The sequence below is a fragment of the Phalacrocorax aristotelis genome, chromosome 3 (genome assembly GCF_949628215.1).
Source record: "Phalacrocorax aristotelis chromosome 3, bGulAri2.1, whole genome shotgun sequence".
NCBI lineage: Eukaryota > Metazoa > Chordata > Aves > Suliformes > Phalacrocoracidae > Phalacrocorax > Phalacrocorax aristotelis.
Window position 1 is genome coordinate 125,620,262 of NC_134278.1, and position 14,119 is coordinate 125,634,380.

Sequence of the window (14,119 nt, forward strand, 5' to 3'; positions counted from 1 at the left end):
ATCACTTGGGTCTCACTTTGGCAAGTACTCTGCACCTCAGACCAATACCTCAGAAGTGATTGCTCGTTGGATGTGCAGAAGGGAGATTCCCAACTCTGAGTTCCCTCTGGCTCTTATTCAAACTTCACAGCCATAGCCGCTTTGAGTTAAGAGAGGTGTTTTAGTGAGTATTACAAATATCTTTCAGCTATATTATTTATTAACGCTGTGGATATTTATTACATACCGTTGAGCTTTGTAGTGACCCAGACAGCTGTCTGAAGCAGTCTGGTGGGTTCTTCATGGTTTTAAGCACGTGAGGACCAAGAGGAAGGTGCTTTGTTGTTGTGGCTGTTGTGATGTTGGTTACAAGGTTCCTTGTCCTTTCTCCTTTTTGCAGGTTAAAATGAAATTTAGGCAAGACCTGTAAAACAACTTTATTAACAGGGAGTTCTTTGTGGTATAATGAGCTTACCTTGAGAGGTGTTCAGACTCAAGGGTAGCTAATCCTTAGCAAAGGGGATGACTTGGGCGGGGTTATATTTGAATGGCTTGGGCCAAATTGTCAGTGGTAAAAGGCAACTGTTACAGACTATTAAGGGAGAAGGAAGATTTTTCCAGCGCTATGTGATTATACTAAAACTTTGTCAGTGTTATATGATTGCTCAACTAGCTTATGTTTACTCGGTGTTCTTACAGAACTGAATGATGAGGTAGAAAAAAAACTTCCTGTTTTTGTAACCGGTTATCAGTAGAGGGTGCTATGTAGCTTTTGTATTTGATCTGCATAGGCTGTATGTTTATCAAAGATATTTTTAGTTAATAATTTATTATTCAAAATTTAGTTCAATTATACCTTTGCTTACATTAGCAGTGTAGTTTACTGTAGTAGATCTTGATAACATTAATTTGATTCTGCAAATGAACATATTTTCTATTTAGCAGGATTCCATGTTACACCGCGATCAGCTCTGCTATAATGATTTTATGATTAGAGAGTGTTTGCTCCTATTTATATATGGTAATAAATTTATGGAACCTAGTTTATAGGCTTACAAAAACACAAACACTACCATTGCATTTCTTACTGGTATTTGCTGTCAGTGTGATAACGATGTCATCAGATAAGACATACAGCTTCTAAGTAGCTGTACAAACTATTCAGCATCAGTGAATGTCAGAAGGAGGTTGTGCGGAAAATAGGGATAAGGAGCTAAAAAAGCAGCAAACAGAAGCTGAAAGGGCCGGGAGAGGAGGGGAGAGTAAGAAGATACAGAGAGAGGAGGCTGATGAATAAAAGGCATAGGAAGGAGATGAAGGCCAGATGACAGCTTCTGATTTTAGAATTGTTGCTTTGCTAGCTCCGCCTTCCCAAATTCTCTGCCCTAATTGCCTTTTCAGGCCTATGAAGTTTACACCACTTTCCCACAGTCAGTGTCCCAGCTGCTTGCAGACTCTTCTGCTGGTTGCTGATAGGTGGAGCTATGAATTTCTTCTGTAAACAGAAAACAGGCTATGGGCTTTCTTGGCTTTTTGGTTATCTTCAAGTCTGGTGGGAGATGATTTGATCTCTTAAGTTTATTCTTGGAAGAAGTCTTAGGAGTAAAAGAATTTTGATTTCTGAGAACTGATAGAGCAGAGTACCAGGGGAATATCTTGGCCTATCTATTCGTTCTTCTGCCATTTCCATTCTTGGTAAATGTGGGATAGAAGATGTGATCCAATCTAGAAATCCTCTTGACTCCACTTGGCTTTTGTAGAAAGACAGCTAAAGATGCGGAAAGTTATTGAAGATTAACTCTTCATTTAGGAAGGCATGCTCTGCCATTTAGGAAGGCCACTGTTCTTTTCCCCTGCTGTTTTGTGGGGTCACCTTTTGGGCAGGAATTCCTAGGGTAGTGTTCCTGCATAACCTGGCCTACGGTTGCCTTTCTGCTGCTGTGAACAGGGAGTCCCAGGGTTGCACCCACAAAGAAAAGGACAGGACAGCTCATTCTGAGGAAACGAACAAAAAAAAAATCCATTGCTTTCCCTCAAGCTGGACAAGGTTGCCCTTGAGTAGGGCACTTCAAAATACGGAAAAGGCATGGCTATCTGTAGCCCATATCTGTGGGAATCTTCCTCCTGGGAGGCGTGCCTCTGGGCTTCCTGCCTTTTTTTCCTGCCTAAATCTTTTGGTTGAGATCCAGGATCTTGGCTCAGTTCCCGTCCCTTCTGTACTGTTTTGTTATTGACTGCTGACAAGGTGCTAAACAAGACCCACAAAGGAGATACGTTGTTACGGAGGGCTGCCTTGTGGCCAGGACATCAAGTGGCTTGTGTTGGAGCAAGTCCTCATTTCCTAGTACTGTCCAAAGGGAACATGCCAGCTGTCCTGACTCGGTGGAGATCATGCTTCTGCCTTTTAAGCAGGAGGAGCAGGGGAAGACATTAGAGTCAGGAACGTGAGGTGCTCTCATTTCTACTCAGCTGATAGCTCTGCTGGAGTGGCAGATGGTGAATATCAGGTCTGGGATCCAAGCCTGATAGCAATCAAGGCTTTGAAAAAAAACTAAACTGCCTGGCTCAGAGACCAGGGACAGGATGGCTCCTCTGGTGGCATCCCAAGGCTGCTGGTGTTCCTGTTGGTCCAGGCAGAGCTAGCAAGTCCTGGAGGGGAGAAGGAGAGAGTGCACATATTTCAAGCTGTTGGTGTGACTCTTCAGCCCTGCTTCGAAGTAACCAGACATTGAACCTTACCCCAGCACAGCTCTAGCCACTTCAGCTTAAGTTAATGGCCAGTTATGTGCAGGTCAGCCACAATTCTAAAGCCCTTTTTTTGAGCTTAACAAGGGTTACATGACAGGCTTTGGGAATTAGTGCCCAAAGGCAAGGAAGTTTAACTAAAATTAATAAGGTGGCTTGGGGATGAGTATAGGGTATGCAAGATGAGAGTTTTATTCTTTGCCCTGCCAAAGGCTTTCTGGCTGATGCTAGGCAGATCACTCCAGTTTCTTCTTGCTTGTCTTTATGGAAAATAGGAACAAATAGGTATTGACTACTTTGCATGAGCACCAAGGTGCTTTCACCTCATGCAGATATGATAGTAATAAGAGCCCAAGGCAGGCATCCAGAGGCAGGGGGTAATGAGCTCAGAGCAGGGCGCCAGATGTATGAACCCCATTTGGAAGAGAATAAGCATGAAATATTTAAAACAGATCTTTTACCCAAGTGACAATTATTTCTTTTCAATATAGTTCTTGCTGAGACCCAGTCGGTCATGTCATGGTAGCACACCATTACTGCAGCCCGACAGGTATCGCTGCTGTAAGCGCAGAAGATTTCCTCGGGTAGTGTGTGGTGTTTCTACAGCACAAAGCAGTAAACATGGGGTGAGAAGAAGATAGCATCTTGCTGAGGGCTCTCCCAGGGTGAGTTTACGCTCAGTATGGGGGATATCTGAGCTAGCCTTATGTGAATTAGCTCATGTATAGTTGTCATCTTGCTAGGGCAGAAGGAAGTTCTTGTAGCCTGAATTCTCAGTAGGGTAAATTAGTACTCACTGAATTCAGTGCAGGTGAAGCCAGACTAGCTTGGTGCTGAAGTGAGCTGCTTTGAAAGCTAATCCAGGATCTCTGCAGCAGCTACCCTGCAGTTTTCCTCTGTAGATATGCATCTCTTGACCTGAATTATTGTCAGTGGACAGGAAAAGGCACTTCTGAAGTGTGATTCATTGTAGGTGTTCATCTCAGGATCAGAAAAATGATGTTATAGAAGTATCTGTTTCCCTGTGGTGGATGCAGTAGACCATGTGCATCTAAATTTGGGTGTTAACTGCTTTGTGGGCCTGGGCTAGGTTTCAGGTATGGAGGTAAAAGGCTCCATGTCCTGTGAGCCAATTGGTAGCGTAATAGCAGGCTTCCTCCAGTAATGTTTCAGAAATACTAGGAAAATACTGCTTCTTAAAACAGTCTCTTTCCTTTCTCCCCTCTGTGCACAGCGAAATACAGTTCAGCTCCTCTAGTACTACCACTTCGGAGAGCCAGGAACCATCTTCTGGGGATCAAGCAGCGAGTGCGCTTCAGCAGCAGCTCCTACTGATGGTGGCACGAAGGACCCTTTCCGAAAGCCCACGGGTACATTGTAATATCTCAGTTTCTAGCATTTTGATAAACTGCTCTATAAACAAACGCTGCAGGCTTGTTCTGAGACAGTTTTGTTGATTTTTTTTCTATACTACTTTGCCTGGTATTGCTCATGTGGGAGATGGTGTATTTTATGTTGATGGATGCAATTCAGCTGCTTTCTACTGACACTGAGTGGTGTCCCAGGGGAGTACTTAAGGACTCAATCACCTAAAAAGCTAAGCTTGTATCTTTGGTCTTATTTCATTTGAAAGAAAGAAGACACAGCTGTTAGGATTTTAGACACACCACCAAATTTTAATAGTATGAAGTGTTTATTCCAGATTCATTATTATTCTAAAACCTCCTGTCTGGTTTCACTTTTCTGAATCGGGCAACCAGACTTCTGGATGTCTGTTGTGGAATGTCAAAGCCACCTCCTCAGTGCAGCTGGTAAAAGAAAAAGGCCCTCAAGAGTTCAGTTTGTATGGTAATATGTGGACATACTTGAACTTTACAGTGTTTGGGGTTTGTGACCAACAGCTTAAGGCTGTAATCTGTTTTTACAATTCCTTTTATAATAACTTTAACCTTCTCTTTTCTTCTGTGGCAAATTCTAGTTTGGTATTTATGAATAACCTTAAAATGCCAGTTAATTATCTTTCATTTTAGATTTTGCACAGGAACTTAGAGCTAGAAGCAACTTGTATAAAGGAACTATTTTAAATTAAAAATCAAGAAATTGTCCTGAATTGTGTATTTCAGATCTGGACAGAGACTTCCATCTAAAGGCTCATGTTTTCCACATATTTATAATCTTGTAACCTGCCTATAAATTACAGAACAATTATCATGCCTTTTTTTTCCCCCTCTTCCAGGAAAAGTGCACCATTAAGAAGTAAGATGTATTGCTCAAGAATGCATAGCAAATGTGTAACAAGGCTAGGCAGTAATTTCAGAACTTCCTGGTTTCTGAATTTTTTTTTATTAAACATGAAATTCTGAGCCTATGTAAGTCAGGAAAAGTTTTGGCATTGATTTCAGTGAAGCTAGGGTTTCAGGCTGTCTCTGATGCCATATAAATTTATGAAGTGAATTCTTACAAGCGCTTTTTTGATAGAAGGCACAATTAGACACTCTGACTAGCCCTGAGCAAGTCACTGGCTTTCCCAAAAGCAGCTCCAAAATCTGACTCCAGCCCAAGTACTGCAAGCCTCACGTAATGGACTTCATCCAAACGTTACAGTTGCCCAGGAGCCAAAATGTTCACTTACGCACGCAGTTAAATACATGTTAAGCTGTTCTGAGGACCGAATAGTCAGATCCTCACGTGTTTTTAATGGACTCTGCCATGATTTTGATTTTTTATTTAGTTATAGTGAGCAATCTAGATTAGATGAGTGAAGTTAATGGTTACAGTTGATTGAGTTTCACATTACTTTTTGTTGGGAAATGGGACCCAAGAGAAACAAAACTGTGCCAGTATTAGCAACTGTAATATTTTAAAATATATTTTTTCTTTAAAGGTGCCCCAACTCCATAATTAAGCAACTTTTAAAAGTGGTAATAGAAATATTAAGATTTGGAGTATCTAAACTACTTTTAGATTTTTAAAATCAGTGTGGTGAAAGGATTGTAATCAGTCTCAAAGCTTTTAAATTATTCAGAATTGTTAATAAACGAAAGAATGCCGAACAGCCCAGCATCCCCTGGCATGTCTGAATGCTCAGAAACACGAGTGAGTTACTGTCCTGTGCTGATAGCCGCTGTGCTACCCGGCACTGTGTGGCGGTACGCTTTTAGTCCATTGGAGGCCTGAGATAAAATGCATAAACTAGAATTTCTTTCTCTGAAGCTTAAGCTAGCCTGTTTCAGCTCACATTTGCTAGCAGACTGAGAATATCAACGAGTTGGTTCCCAGCTGCCATGCAGCAATACGTTAAGTCACATGTAAATTATATGTAAAATTCCTTTTCCTGAAAAGTGAAGATTAGAAATTATTCCAATAATCTGAGAGAAAATCTAACAATTCCTTTGTGCAGGTGGACAGGTTGTTTGAAAATCTGTGGTTTTCTAACAGTTACAAGTCAAGAAGGTGGTCAGTTATTTCACACAGAAATCCCCTTCTCTGGCTAGGAAAGTTAATCCAACACAAATAAGTCTAATGTAAATGTGGTCTAGAGTTCCATAATAGATAGATATATTATCTAATGTTGATTAATTATCTTTAACAATGGGGGGTTAGAAGGAGGTTGAAAGCCAGTAGGCTTTACACTGATTAGAAATCTCAGACACGTTCTTCCTGAAAGAAAAATAAGTGGTTATTTCTCACCCTGTCCCCCTCTACCCCCATTAAAATCAATTATTGGTGTACTTTGGAACGAAACCATTACTTTGCAGAGGTTTTTTTTGTCCTGTTGTTTAGCTTTGCAGGCTTCAGCTGACAGTCTGTAGGTAACCCTCCCTCCCCACAAGCTTTGGTGAGGGGTGCAGGTGTAGAGTTGGAGGAGGCGAACTGAAATGCTGTAGTTCAAACACAGGCAGGAAGAAAAGGCCTTAGAATCTGACAAAAGCAGTATTCAAAAGGATTGTGATGGTAAGATTGGAGACTCTTAAACTAGTAATATTTATGCTGTTTGTGCTTGTTCACAGCTTCTTTTTTCTCCTCTTGCTGTTCTTGAGGATGCACACCTGATGTGGTATTAAGCATCTCAGGAAAGATAAACAAAGCTGTGTTCTGGAAGGAGAGTTGATAAGTCACACCTCTAGGACTTGAAGCCTACTTGATACTTTGGTTTAAAACCAAGGATTTGTCCTATCATGTGTGGCTGTCTTCTGTGCTGTAATTAGGCAGATGCATGAAAAAAAACCTTCAAAAAGAAACTTTAGTCAAGAAGTGGATTAGGACTAAAAAATAATTATTTTTTAATTAATATTTATGTTTAAAGCCACCATTGACATAGCTTCTGTCCACCTGCAATAATTAAGCTGCTGTGATATCTTTGTTTCTAATTTAAAATGAAGAAAATAAATTCTCCCTTTATCCCTTATAGGAAAAAGAAAATCTGAAACCTCATGTAAATTTGGCCTTTTAAACACCTGTTTTGCTGGCAGCCGTATATCAATGTGAAAGTGTATTTTGTGTACTTCTGGTTTGTTTGCTTGTTTTTATAGCAACCCAGCCAGGACCCTGAGGATTCTTCATATTCTTCAGCACAGCGGAAACTGAACAGGCAGTTTTACAGATTTATTATATTTCCTGGCAAATGGATTAAAGTCTGGTATGATCGGCTTACCTTGTTGGCATTGTTGGACAGGTAAGCTTTGTGAAAATGCAACTCTATGTAGTGTTACAGTGTGTGGCTCCACATGTGTAGAGCAATGCAGATGATTAGAGAAGGAAAAACTGAGCATTTTATTGGTGTCTTAGTTGAGGAGATAGATGCTTGATTGATTTAAGTAGAAGAAAATGTGTTCTTTTACAGTTAGTTTTGATGGTTCTCACTACCATTCATCTTCAAGCAGAGACATTGATTTAAGCGAGCACCAGGCCTGTAGAATAGTCTTTAATTTGACTCTCAGCTGTTGGATCCAATGGTTCTGAGCTTTCTGATGAGGAAATCAGTGTTTTGTGCAAAAATACAGAAGTGGAAGGGTCCCAGGGTATTGCAAGCCAAGTATTTCAGTCTTAAAAATAATTAATATTATAGAGTGAATATTCAAAAGGGGATCTTTCATCTGCTCCCACTGTTCCAGTTCAGTTTTATTTGTTTAGAGAAAATTCCTTGCCTTGGCATCTCTCCTTTTGCCAGTCCCTCAGTTTCATTTGGCATCGACTCTTCAGGCGATGCCCTTTGCTATTTGACCTCATGTGGTAATCTGCCGGACTACTAGGAGCTTCAGAAGAGCTAGCCTGCACACCTAGTGGCTGCTGGCTCTCCTGCCTCTGCCTTTGGATGGGTGCTATGCCATATATGTTAATACAGGCTCCACAACAGAAATTTCAGATGGCAGTTTTACGTACTGCAGAAATCAGGCTAGGTAGTCTGGGAGCTTAAGTAAGTATCTGCTCTGGACCTATCTGTGGTGTCTTATCTCTGCATTTGGATTGCATGGAAAGCATCTGCTGATAAAGTCTTTTGTTATAGCCTGAATATCAACATTGCTTTTTATCTCAGCTTCCATGTTCCAATACAAGAGATAAAACGAATAAAACATCAGATGCAAATTTGGTCTTTCATCTAATTCTTTGTTGTCAGATGTATATTTTTCATGAAATGAATGCCTTATTTCCTCATTTAAAAGTATTTGGGGTTTGTTTGTTTTTTATAAACATACACTTGCCTACATTCAAATCAACTCCACTGTGGAATTCTCTCTGGGAAGTGAGATTGGAGGGTGCTGGACTTCAGTGCATATGTCTTTTTCTTTTCCCTGTACATTTTAGCTATCAGAGTGGGTAAGCTCTTTGGCATGAGGATGAAGTGCCGTTGAACATAGAAATGTAGTTTCGGGCGCAAAACCTCAGATTCTGTAAATTCTGGTAGTGCCAGCACTTATGGCTCATACCAGCTGCAAATGGGTCTGCTTTGCTCTAATGAATATATAAATATTTGTACTTCTCTTAATACTTTTAATCACATAGGACAGAAGATATCAAGGAGAATGTATTTGCTGTCCTTCTAGTAGTTCTTGTTTCACTTCTTGGATTCCTGACTCTGAATCAAGGCTTCTGCAAAGACATTTGGGTTCTGTTGTTCTGTCTTGTGATGGCCAGCTGCCAATATTCTCTTCTGAAGGTAGGACACACGTTCATATCCAATTGCTAAATTTTCTTCTAACTTTCACGAAGGCAAAATCCTCTAAGCAAACTTATGTTTTCTGTTTTGTTTTTAGAGTGTCCAGCCTGATCCTGCTTCACCAATACATGTAAGTTGGCCATTATAACAATTCTTTCTCCTTTATTATTACTTGTGTACTGTGAAACAGTTGGCTGTTCAGTGAAATACAGGTATAAGTAGTTTGCTGTTCTAGGTGATTTATGGAAATGAGCAAGATGTGTGTGATTTTGATACTTTGTACTACATTTAATTAATTTTAAGCTATTTGAGTTAATCACTGCGATTAGAAGAGTGCTTTTCTTTTAAGCTAAAATGTGCAGTAAAACCAAATGCATCTGGACTGGTTTGCTGCAGTTCAATCCTGTGGCATCAGACAAGCTTTTTCTTTCTAGAAACAGTGGCGGAAAACAGCAGAAGTTCCAGATTAGCACCACAGTCATTGGTCAGCTGTGGCTTTACTATTGTTTGGTTTTTTTTGAGATAGGGGACGGTTTTGATTTGGGTAGTTGTTTTTTTGTTGTTGTTTGTTTTTTTTAATCTGCTATTGCAGACGTATATCTCAGTCGTTTTATTAGCTCATCAAATGGCAGAGGTGATTCCCTTTGTTATAATATGGTCACAGTTTCTGTGCTTGTGTCCTGAAGAAATGGCCCAATCTGTGGGAGACACAGGCTGTAAAGATCTTTGCTGGTTGCTATTTTGAGCATATCTGAGAAGCTGAGCTCTGACCATGGCAACCACCTTGCAAGGAAACAGTTCCTTACCCAAGTCTGGCCTCATTATAGGACTGGTTTAGGAGCATCATCCTACAACTGCAACCTGACCCTCCTGTTACAGTGTCTCAGCATTTGTGATTTGTGGATCTTGGAAGACATTTCAGTAGTCACAAGATGCCTTGCTTGATTTTACACTGGCTGCTTAGCTGCTCATATGTTTTATTTAGCTCTCTGGATGTTTTTTGAGGAGTCCCTCTCTTCCCTCGGGGTTCAAAAACAGCATGTTGAAAACTGCAGGTCTGCTGGATTATTTCCCTTTGGCAGGGAGCAATTATTTTTGTCAGTTCAGAGGCTAGAAATACAGGCTGAACTTGAAACTGAGGTTATTTACAAGTGTATGCTAGAGATTTCACTGAGATGGATTTCAGAAGACTCTTAGTTGCTTTTCCATGCCTGTTATTATGGGGTGAACTCATGGTATTGTTGGTTATAATGAATTCACAGGAAATACCTGTCTGCATAAAAAGTAGGGAATGTTAATAAACAGCGACTTACACATCGTAGGATAATATTTTCAATACATTAAAGAAATATTCCTACCTCGTAAGAAGTTGGATTTTCGGGAACTAAAATAATATTGTCAGTCCAACTAGCATGTGTCTAGACATAATAATGTGAACTGTAATCAAACAGTTTGTACTCATTCAGACATTAGTAATGTGCACATACGTTTAAAGTGTGTGGCAAACAACTTAACCCAAACTTCATTATAAACGTATCTAGCCATATTTTTATAGTATTAAAGACGAAGTAGCTAATGAAGACTAAACGGAACATTTTTTTGTGCAGAATCCAGGTTTGCATTTCAGACTCCCACAATACTGTCACAAGTGTTATTCACCATGTTGTACTCTGTGTTGTGCAGTAGTGTAGCAGAGTAGCAATCGGTGTATTCCCACCTTCTGTATGCTTTACTAAAACTTTGGTTTCTAGGGACATTTTCTTGCAAACTTTTTGGTGCACCATATGAACTCCAATGGAAATAAAATTTAGAGAGTTTCTCCACAAAGGGTTTTATAGGTGGGAGGCATTATAGATAAAGTTAAAGTAGAAGTTTAGCCATTTCTACATTATATCTTTTTCACAAAATAGGTATTTGTAAAGGCTTGCTTGAGCTAGGAAGCACCACGAAAAATAAGATAACAAGAAGGGGAGAAAAGATACTCCATGTACTGTTTCATAATTCATGTGACTACATTAAAATTAAAGAGAATAACATCTCTTGATGTTAATGTGAGGATGCAGAACAGCAGAGGGATTAAAGAATGATCAGTACCATGTCTATGAATGAAAATGCAGATGAGATTTTTTTCAGTGTGAAACAAACCATTGCGAGCTACAGATTTGCACACTGAATTAATTTCTATTCTTGGATCCATGAGTAGCTGCTAATGCCTTATGTTATCCATGCCTGCCAAGGAGGTTCCACACTTCTTCCCTATCTCTCGCACGCAGACTTTGTTACTGTTTGATGTGACTTTGTCATCTCTAGCCTATATCATTTTGAAAGACTCTGCTTTAAAATACCATCCAGTGAATTCAGAAAACACAGTACCTAGGGATGCATGAAGCTTTTGTTCTGAACTCCTTCCGAGTGCCAGTGTATTCACTTCCTGGTGTTGAGGAAGAGCTTGCTGACTAAAACCTATAAAGTCTGGTAGTCTGGTACAATTTTACTGGAGACAGGATTAGATCTTGCCCTGTACCACACTGTGACAGCTAACGTCTCGTGAGTTGAACACTGTGTATTGCCTGTATACTGTCATTGTGTTAAGGGGTGAGTTTCAGTATACAGACAACCTATCTAACTCAGCTCATGTTTTGAATTTTATACTAATTTATATCAATTTTATTGAATTGTGATAATAGTTCTGTTCTGATGAGCTTTCGTGTTCAAGTTGGAACGTCCCAGATTCCACAGCTAATGCTGGCTACTGGCGTTTATCATAGCTGCCGGTTTAGTACTGTTGCCTGCTACAAGATGAGAGCCTAATTCTCCTGTCAGCCTGTGCTTTAGCCTTTCCAGTTCTGGTCCGTTGGGAGCCGGTGGCCTTTAGCTGCTGTTCACACAGGAGTATGTGGTTCAGGGATGGTGAAATTCAGGAACAGCCTCCTCACTGGAGTAGTGGGGAGAAGAAAATAAAGTCTATCCCAAGTGTGAGTTGTATCAGTTTATTAACAGCAGAAGATAAGGGAGGTGCCAGTGACTGCAGGATATTAAACTCGGAGATGCAAGAGAACCTTGTCGCGTGCATTTCAAGGTTTTAGACAAGTGGCTTTGACTGCAGAGTTTCTTGATACTGGTTAGAGGCAGCAGCAAATTGGGCAGTAAGTGCTGTGTCTGTAGTAAATGGCTACATGGAAGGACCACGAGAACTTGTCTGTCAGTCCCTTGTAAGACACCTGTGTAGCTCAGGATCTAGCTCAGGTTTACAAAGGCATTTGAGCTTTGAAAGATGGCAGTCATGCTCCTAATAAGATTTACAGAATCGCTCGCATAACTTCATTGTCTTGGTCCCATTACCTGCCAAAGCAGACAGCTAACTCAGTGGGTTACCACAGGCAGTTTTGTAAATTCCATAAGGCACTTAAAAGTATTTTTAATTTGTCCCTGTAAGCTTTTCTGTAGAACTGAGCACATGCACTTTTCTTTTTATGTAAAAGCTTTCTGTCTTTTTCCTCTTGTATATATGCATCCACAAACAGAAAAAAACCCGATTAGATATTTCTGAAATTTCCCTATCAAAAAGCTTTGCAGTAAAAAGTGCTCTTTTAATAAATGGAAGTTTTTGTGAAATTATTCTAGCTTTATTGAAAATCTGAATATTTTTATCAAAACAGGAGATGCAGCGGTGCTGTGTTTGTAGGATGCAAATATGTTTCTGAAACATATTCATGAGAAACATGGACCTGGAAAAGTCAGTGACATCTTTTGGCAGACTTAGGGAAAGGAAGAGTTTTCACTGAAATTGTTATCAGCGGAGATAAAAAATGATTGTTCAACAAATGAGATGTAAAATATAAAAGGAATCCTGCTTCATGACTTAAATTTTTCTGAAGGAGAATGCAGAGTGGAGTAGTTTCACTAAGATGAAATTAGTTTTCCATGTCAAAATTTGATGAGCTTGTCTAGTAGACCAAAATGAGCCCTTAATATCTAAAATACCTTGTTGAAAAGTTGCACTGCCTCATGCCTGTTTTGGTGAAAGGCTGCCTAGCTTGGCCTATCACTGGCAGGCACAAGAGGGTTTCGTGCCCCACTGCAAAAAGCGTGACAATCTTGGCAGTGGCTTTCAGGACGTGATGCACCATCCCAGTGATCCTCCCTCTCCTAGGTCTTTGTGGTTGGCCTCAAACCAGTTCTGTCCCAAATAGTCTCCCTCATGCAAAGGATGTAAATGACAGTGAAATATAGCACTAACATTGCCGGCGTTCCTCTTTCTTGTGTTGCCTGTTCCCCAGATGTGGGGGCTGGAGTCTGTGTGCTCTGGGAAGCTCGTTCAGCTTGAGCACATCCCAAGCAGTGCGACAGCGGCGCAGCCAGGGTCCTTCGAGTGCATCGCTGCTGCATTGCTTTGCTCCTGTTGATCTGGTAAAAGAGATTTATTTAGAATAGACTATTTCAGTTGTAAGGGACCTACAACAATCATCTAATCTAACTGCCTGACCAATTCTGGGCTGACCAAGTTAAAGCATGTTGTTAAAGGCATTGTTCAAACGCCTCTTAAACACTGACAGCCCTGGGGCATCGACCACCTCTCTAGGAAGCCAGTCTCAGTGTTTAACCACCCTCTCGGTAAAGAAATGCTTCCTAATGTCCAGTCCAAACCTCCCTGGGTGCAGCTGTGAACCATTCCCATGGTGTCCTGTCACTGGATCCCAGGGAGAAGAGCTCAGCACCTCCCTCTCCACGTGCCCTCCTCAGGGAGCTGCAGAGAGCAATGAGGTCACCCCCGGCCTCCTCCTCTCCAAACTAGACAAGCCCAAAGTCCTCAGCTGCTCCTCTCCTCATAGGACATCCCTTCCAGCCCTTCCCCAGCTGTGTTGCCCTCCTCTGGACATGTTCAAGGACCTTCTCATCCTTCTGAAATTGTGGGGCCCAGAACTGCACGCAGTACTCCAGGTGAGGCTGCACCAACACTGAATACAGCGGATCATCACCTCTTTCGACCGGCTGGTGACGCTGTTTGATGCACCCCAGGATGCGGTTTGCCCCCTTGGCTGCCGGGGCACACGGCTGACGCAAGCTGAGCCTGCTGTCGGCCAGCACCCCCAGACCCCTTTCTGCAGGGCTGCTCTCCAGCCACTCCTCTCCCAGTTTATGCTTGTGCCTGGCATTACTCTGTCCCAGGCGCAGGATCCGGCATTTGGACTTGTTAACTTTCATCCCGTGAATCCTAGCCCAATGCTCCGATCAATC

General features: G+C 41.2%; 1 protein-coding gene across 1 annotated transcript in view; it reads left to right on the plus strand.

The window, feature by feature from the left end:
• The window catches only part of PCNX2 (pecanex 2), a 162,137-nt gene that overhangs the window by 34,019 nt on the left and 113,999 nt on the right, over window positions 1-14,119 (plus strand). Inside the window, exons 9-12 of the mRNA XM_075089486.1 lie at window positions 3,959-4,094; window positions 7,257-7,399; window positions 8,728-8,881; window positions 8,979-9,011. Coding sequence (XP_074945587.1) covers window positions 3,959-4,094; window positions 7,257-7,399; window positions 8,728-8,881; window positions 8,979-9,011 — 466 coding nt within the window. The remainder of the gene's footprint in view (window positions 1-3,958; window positions 4,095-7,256; window positions 7,400-8,727; window positions 8,882-8,978; window positions 9,012-14,119) is intronic.